Source organism: Fundulus heteroclitus, chromosome 13, assembly GCF_011125445.2.
Source record: "Fundulus heteroclitus isolate FHET01 chromosome 13, MU-UCD_Fhet_4.1, whole genome shotgun sequence".
Taxonomy (NCBI): Eukaryota; Metazoa; Chordata; class Actinopteri; order Cyprinodontiformes; family Fundulidae; genus Fundulus; species Fundulus heteroclitus.
Window position 1 is genome coordinate 4,790,394 of NC_046373.1, and position 7,647 is coordinate 4,798,040.

Consider the following 7,647-nt stretch of genomic DNA (forward strand, 5'->3'; position numbering starts at 1 on the left):
TTCGTTGCGTGCCAACCGCCAATAAAATTCCACGAAGAAGAAGAAGAAGAAGATCTGCACTCGATTGCTCTCCCCTGCTGGCCTGGAGAGGATAACCGAGCCGACGCTGCCGCTGATGCAACCCGTTGACAGGTCCACCCAGCCGGCTTTTTCTCTTCTCCACCACCCGTTGTAGGAGCACCGATCCGCAGGTGAGCGCTCGGCTTTCAGGAAGCTGTTTTAATGTAAACCAACCGGGCTGGAAGACAAAGCTAATACGGTTAGTCAGACAGATCGCGGTTCCTGTAGCTCCACATGGTTTCGCTAACTAGCTGGAGGCTCATCGATCCATTCATGATTGAACCGACTTGTTGTATTGTTGACGTGAAACCCGAGCTGGTTTAACACACTGAAATCTGCAGATCAGATAAAGATACGTTTTGTGTCGTGAAGTTTCGTGGGCTCGCTGTGTGTGTGTGTGTGTGTGTGTGTGTGTGTGTGTGTTTTAAGGTGTGCGTCATCATTCAGTGCGATCCTGCTGTATGAAGCTGCTACTACACTGGGGGGTTGGGGAGGGGATGTGGGATGACGTCACGTGATATCCCAGGTTGAACTGAAACTGAGCTCGTTGTCAGAAGGCCCAGCATCATGGCGGATCAGCTGAGTCCGGAGGAGAAGTTCAACCTGATCACCAGGAACCTCCAGGTGAGCCCCAAGCCAAACCTTTCCCCGCCATGAACCGGAGGCCGCGCCGCCAGTCGGCGTGCTGACGCTCAGCTTGCTGCCCATTGCAGGAGGTCCTCGGCGAGGAGAAGCTGAAGCAGGTTCTTCAGGAGAGGGAGCTCAAGGTGTACTGGGGGACGGCGACCACCGGCAAACCTCACGTGGCCTACTTTGTTCCCATGTCTAAGATCGCTGATTTCCTGAGGGCCGGCTGTGAGGTGAGTGGGAATCACAAAGGCCTCTTTTATCTGCCAGAACACACCTAACAGCTCGTTCATTCGATTTATTTTTTCACGTATTTGTGAAGTGGGAAGGAAAACATCCATACCTGGTTTCAACACGTTGACCTATACTGCTGGACTGGCTCAGTCAGACTGAGTATCGGTGTCTGTGAACACCCCCCCACAGCATCATGCTGGCCACCGCTGTGCTTCACAGTGGAGATGGTACGTGTGGTGTCGGTCTTACCGTGTAGGACAGATGGTTGTTTGATTGTTCCTTTTTTCACCAATGGAGAAACAGAACGCCTACGGGTGCTAGAGCAGACCAAAAGGGGAGATCTCAGGACGATCCTAACTGCTTGATTGGCTCTATTAAATGACGACTGCACTGAGGTCCCGGTGGGGGGGACATGAACAAAATGGAAATGTATGTTTGTATGATCTTTCACCGTTTGTGCGAGCGCGTGAGAATTTGTTGCCGGGAGGTGCAAAGTTTTTAGAACGGGAAAGTTGTGGAAACCTTAAATTACTTGGGGTCTAATGGTCGGCTGTTTTTTTCCTACAAGCAAACTTTTTCACCACAGAAACATAATTTGGCACAGATTATTATTATTATTATTATTATTTATTATTATTATTATTATTATTATTAAATCTTTAAAGATTCCTTGATCAATGTGTACTTCTCTGCCTTTTGTGTCTCTGCTCTGTCTTCTCTAACCTCCAGTGGGTCGAGGCAGATGACCATTTACACTGAGACTGGTTCTGCTGGAGGTTTTCCTCTCTGTTAAAGGGGAGTTTTCCTCTCCACTGTCGCTTCGTGCTTGCTCAGTATGGGGATTGCTGCAAAGCCATCGACAATGCAGACGACTCTCCCTGTAGCTCTACAGGCTTTCAGGAGTGAATGTTGCTCGTCAAGACTTGATGCAACCTGCTGGGTTTCTGTATGATCAATATAATTGAATTTGACATTGTAAAGTGCCTTGAGATGACATGTATCATGAATTGGCGCTATATAAATAAAATAAATTGAATTGAAAGTCCCAGTGTGTAAGATTTTCACAAACGACTCCACCATAATTGCTACTACAGAAGCCTCGGAGTGTAATAAGTCTGACGATGTAAACATGTCCTCCATGTATTAACTACATGGAGGTCATGTAGCTAATACGTGTCCTCCTCATACATGTAGCTAGCCTCTTTTTCCCGTCAGGAATTATCTCCACTCCACCTGGTAATAATAGCTGCACGATACCTGTGTATTTATAAACTAATTGTAAGCTATGAAAACGCTTTCATTCTTGATGTGAGGTCGTTAGACTTTGCCAGAATATTTATTAATGAAAGCAATACTTGAGTTTTGCTAATTGAAAGCCAAATTAGTTACACCACTGTCCCTTTAAATAAATAATATTTAAGCTGCATTTATTCTTCCAGGTCTTGAGTATTGTTTTCTTTGCGATGCCTAGAGCAGCAAGAAGCATGTGGAATGTTTTTTTGTTTGTTTCTCTGTCAAAATGCGCAACGTCACCAAGCAAGCAGTCATAGTGAGGGGCAGACTGGGACGGTGGGCTCTAGGCATGTTCAGAGGTCTTGACAAGCCTCAGTAAAAAGTCGTAGCGTTTTTACATGTAGGCCAAAAAGTGGAACTTTGGACCACAGCACCTTCTTCCACCGCTTTGCTGTGTTTCCTACGCTCTGGACAAAAGGCAAGCCTTTTTTTTTCATTCAAAAAAATAACCACGCCACAGTTGGGCACTACTTTGTGTTGATCTGTGACATAAAAACGCTATAAAGCATCTATAGGTTTGTACCTGTAAGGTGACAAAACGCAAAAGGCTTTTAATACTTTCTATAATTTCTATAATTTCACATCTTTATAGGGCTGGATGATAACTTAATAGCAATATATATCGATTGATAGATGTATATTGATGATAGAAAAAAAATGGGTCAATAAAAAGTTCAATAGACTAATACCTTTCCTTTTGCACTCTAGCCTAGAGTCATTACATCGTCCTAACCAATCACAAACCTAGATCCAGGAACGCTCCATCACTAAGCTCCGCCCCCCGTTCAAAGAGTTCAGAGAGGATGCGTTGTTTTTCATTTTCAAAATACTTGCAGTTTTGGTAAAAAGTTGGTTGAATAAAGGGTTGAGTTTGAATTCAGTGTTTGTGTGCTATATATCTAAAAAAAATTGGTTGCTACGCAACAGCATAAAATGGCCAGGGCTGCACTTAAAATAAATATTTTGACTTTGTGGCTAATTATCGATATGGATCAATATGATTTCTATTTATCCATATGGTTTTTTTTCTACATCATCCAGGCCTACAGCCATCTGTTTCTCATTCTGCTTTCTCTTCCGATCCTCAGGTCACTATTTTGTTCGCAGACCTGCACGCTTACCTCGACAACATGAAGGCTCCCTGGGAGCTGCTGGAGCTCCGGGTGAAGTACTACGAGCAGGTGATCAAGGCCATGTTGGAGAGCATCGGCGTGCCTCTGGAGAAGCTGCGTTTCATCAAAGGCACCGACTATCAGCTCAGCCGGTCAGTTGACCCAGCGCCTCGGGTAAAACTAAACCCTCCGGCCAAAACCGGCTGTTCGCCTCAGAGCTGAGCTGTGCTTGTGTCCTTCGATGTCGGACAGAGAGTACACCCTGGACGTGTACCGCCTGTCCTCCATGGTGACGGAGCACGACGCTAAGAAGGCCGGAGCTGAAGTGGTTGAAGCAGGTGGAGCATCCTCTGCTGAGCGGTCTGCTCTACCCTGGACTACAGGTAAACACTTCTAGTCCTAAAGTTCAAGTATCAGGATCCAGAGTAGCAGGAATCTAACTCAGTCACTGCTCATAGATCCAGGGTTCCTCTACATGTAGCTGATGGTGGTGTGCCGTCTAACCTTAATCAGAAGTTTGAAGTGAATGTAAATATGATGAAATGTAAAAAAATTACTTTATTTTGAAAAAGGTGTGATGTTTGCCAACTTTATTGCTATATTTAGTGACTTTTCAGACCCTCCAAAAACTTTTTCTTTCCTCAAAAAAAGCAACCAGCGACTTTTTTGCTTTTATAGCCGACTTCACATAAAAGCAACAATCGATCTGCATTATTGTGTTGAGACAGCAGCAGCAGCAGCAGCAGCCACCATAACTTCCCTCAGCGCTGTCTCACAGGCAGGCAGCTGCTGCCTTGTCCTGAAAACGGCCTGCAGTCAGAGCAAAGACAGCAGAGAGGAGACCCTCCACTCCGTTTCCTCCTTGCAAACGAATCACTGCAGGTGATCACATCCGTTATTAGAAAACGGGAAATAAATATGACGTAGATACAGTTTTAGTGTTTCTTTTCTTCTCTGAAACTGTCGTACTAAAATAATTCCCTGAATTTGATGCAAACACAGCTTTGATCAGGTATTCACCTCGTCTTTTTGGCCAAATTTCTTGACGTGTAAAGTCAGGCAATGCATTAAAATTCCTAAATTATTTTATAAAGTCCTTTTGTAGTTCCAAACTACAGTATTTTTTTTTTTTTTTTAGGTTTTACAGCACTAGTGGCACGTTTTTTGTACAGTAGGCTGACAGGAAAGGAGGTACAAAAGAGACATGCGGCAAAGGACCCACAGGTCAGAGTGGAACCTGCGTCAGCCTCGTCGAGGGCTAAGGCCTCCATGCATGGGTCGTGCGTTCTAACTACTGCCACCACCAAAGCACGCCCAAACAAACTTAGTGTTTTTACCCACTTTTCTTTCTTGCCAAAGGCTTCTCTGACCTACAGCCTGGATCACAAGTACATAAACAAACATGCAAACTAGGCGATGGCATCGTCTAGTGACTGAGGATAGCCAATAGCGACTTTACTCGCTGAGGATTGGAGGAGATTGGCATCACAACAGCCCGCCACCACTGCTTAAAAAATCCTGGAGGAAACACTGAGATCTATTTAGCCTGAAACCAGGAACTTGTCTGTTTTCTCAGGCTTTGGACGAGGAGTACCTGAAAGTCGACGCCCAGTTTGGAGGAGTTGACCAGAGGAAGATTTTCACTCTGGCGGAGAAGGTAGAACCCCCTCTGTGGATGTGTGGACTGGCTTTGGGAAATTTTAAATGTGGTCTCAAATGGTCCGGACGCGGTTTGGTTAAAAATACGGAGCAGAGAACACCTGGGGTCCGTTCTTCGTACGTTGCTTAAAAAAATCAATGACACATCAAGATGATTTCATTCGGCTAACCATGATCCGGCTAATTGGGTTCTTCGAACACACCTGTGTGTATTTGATTAGTATCACTGGATTGAGTTATCTGAGACAACTGCGCGTTCATAGCGTTTGTTTCAAAGGGGAAATGTATTGATAGTAGAAACAATGATCAGCAGCGCTGCTATTGGCTGTTCAGCAAGAACGCCCACAGTTTTTCTCCCAGTAGAACAAGAGCTTTTTAATGGAAGGTTATGCTGAATTTGATGTCATAATTAAAACACCTCAAAGCTGCTGAAGCCAGGAGAGAGGGCTGGTAAAAAGCAGCAGACAAATTAATGCGTAAATACTGTCCATGGTAGATGTTTCTATCACTTTCTACAGTATGAATTTTTGCATTTTAATAATTTCATATTTACTTTGTTCTTTTATATCAGAGCCTTCACAGGACCCCACTAGAACATGGGACAAGTTAAAAGTGAAATACAAGAATATTCTACAAAATGGTAGCCTTTAATTATTATACTGTATTGTAAAAAGGCACTTGTTATGTCAAGAGATCTAATTTCAGTGTCATTTCCTCAGAGACAGGAAGTAAAAGGACACGGCAAACTGGGAATTTTAACCAAAAAATGATTTATCCATTAAAAAATGAAGTTCTTCCTTTCCAAGTCATCCACAGTTTACACGGTTAAAACTGTATTGCTCCGTGGCTAGAATTAATCCATCCATAGTTTTTTTCTAATACAATTATACGGCTCGACAGGAAGCAAGCCTTTCAAAGTAAAACTAAACCTCACAATAAAATGGATCCGAACAAATCTTCTTATTAAATATGATAAAAATAAAAAGCAAACCATCATACAAATAACTTAATATTTTAGATTTATGGCTCCAACACCAACTTTTTCCTCTTTAAAAGCCACTGTTAAATGATGTGTGTGTCTGTTTATAACAGCCAACCAAGAAAATCTCTCTACAATTACACTGTCACGCTGCGCTAAAGGAATCCTGTCTATTGCGCAATACGCGATTAATTCAAAAAGCTCTGAAATTATTCTTCACCTTCCGCAACAGGTTTGCAGTCGTAAAAATGGACATGGCTACGGCATATTTCCTTTCTCCTCCGCTTATACAGCCGTGATGTAATCTTGCTTACATGAAATAAGCCTTCTCTCGAGCAGGTTTAAGCTGGCGCACATGTTGCTATGACAGCAAGTCCAAGATGAGTTTCGAAGAACCAAACAATCCAAGATCATGCCAAATCAGCAACAATCAAATCCAGCTAACCGAGTTAGTGACGTACGAAGAACGGACCCCAGGTCTCCTTTTTCCAAACATGGATTTATACATGAACCACTCCTCTCTCCTCTACTCCTCTATTTAGTTGCTTCAAGCGTGCAAAACCTAAGATCGGTTCCAAATTGGTCAGTACAGCGACACCATTTGTTTTTCAGTACCTTCCCTCCCTTGGGTACGCAAAGCGAGCGCATCTGATGAACCCGATGGTTCCGGGGCTGACGGGGACTAAAATGAGCTCCTCAGAGAAGTAAGGCCGTAATGCAAAGACTCCAGCGAAACGTTTCTGAACACTTAAACACCAGGCCTGACGCTTATGCTCCTTGGTGAGTGCAGGACTCTAAGATCGACCTGCTGGACTCCAAAGAGGACGTGAAGAAGAAGCTGAAGAAGGCTTTCTGTGAGCCGGGCAACATCCAGAACAACGGCGTCCTCTCTTTCGTCAAACACGTCCTCTTTCCTCTGCGAGGAGGTAGGAGGCTAATCCGCTCTGCTTTTTTTTTCCCTGTCGTCCCTGTCGTCTTCGCCCAAAGAGCCTGACTTGATTTGTGTCGTTTGGCGTCTTTCAGAGTTCAGCATCAAGCGGGACCCCAAGTGGGGCGGAGACAAAGTGTATACGGGGTTTGAGGAAGTGGAGAAGGATTTCGCCGAAGAGGTGCGTAAAGCTGCGCCAAAGGGTGGATTGATTCCCCGTGCCCTGCTGCAATCACCGGTAACGGCTTTCCTCTTCTTAGCTGATCCATCCCGGAGACCTGAAGGCCTCAGTGGAAGTGGCCCTGAACCAGCTCCTGGATCCCATCAGAAAGAAGAGTTCCAGTCTCCGGAGCTGCGCAAACTCACAACTCGGCGTATCCCGATCCGTCGAAGACAAGTCAGCGCGTCACTGCGCCAGCAGCTCCACGTCAAGCCAGGACTCTCCTTATGCTCACACTGACCCTTCTTCTACCTGGGTGTGACAGAAGAAGCAGGGAAAGGTGCTAAAACAGCAGGAGGTGGAGGGGGAGGAGAAGACGATGAGCTGGTGCCCTCCAGGCTGGACATCAGGGTGGGCAAGATCATCAGCGTGGAGAAGGTTGGTGACCGAGGCGGTCTGTGACTGGCACCAAGTGGGAACCCTTTTCTTTCCTAGTGTTGACATCCTGATGTGTTGAACCCGCAGCATCCCGACGCCGACTCGCTGTTCCTGGAGAAGATCCGACGTGGCGAGCCAGAGCCGAGGACGGTGGTCA

The 7,647-nt window shown here is 45.1% G+C and overlaps 2 protein-coding genes across 2 annotated transcripts in view; both read left to right on the top strand.

Moving 5' to 3' along the window:
* The first annotated feature begins 50 nt into the window (after window positions 1–50).
* LOC118565419 (tyrosine--tRNA ligase, cytoplasmic-like) lies at window positions 51–6,672 on the top strand. Its single transcript, XM_036145858.1, is given in 8 exon segments — window positions 51–191; window positions 615–684; window positions 774–920; window positions 3,303–3,478; window positions 3,579–3,657; window positions 3,659–3,709; window positions 4,903–4,983; window positions 6,577–6,672. Coding segments are annotated over 7 exon segments (687 nt in total). The 5' UTR covers window positions 51–191; window positions 615–627.
* A 7-nt stretch (window positions 6,673–6,679) lies between these two features.
* The window catches only part of LOC118565420 (tyrosine--tRNA ligase, cytoplasmic-like), a 2,665-nt gene continuing 1,697 nt past the window's right edge, over window positions 6,680–7,647 (top strand). Inside the window, 8 exon segments of the mRNA XM_036145859.1 lie at window positions 6,680–6,700; window positions 6,755–6,890; window positions 6,988–7,073; window positions 7,153–7,227; window positions 7,230–7,254; window positions 7,257–7,289; window positions 7,378–7,490; window positions 7,578–7,630. Of these exon segments, the coding sequence (XP_036001752.1) occupies window positions 6,680–6,700; window positions 6,755–6,890; window positions 6,988–7,073; window positions 7,153–7,227; window positions 7,230–7,254; window positions 7,257–7,289; window positions 7,378–7,490; window positions 7,578–7,630 (542 nt within the window).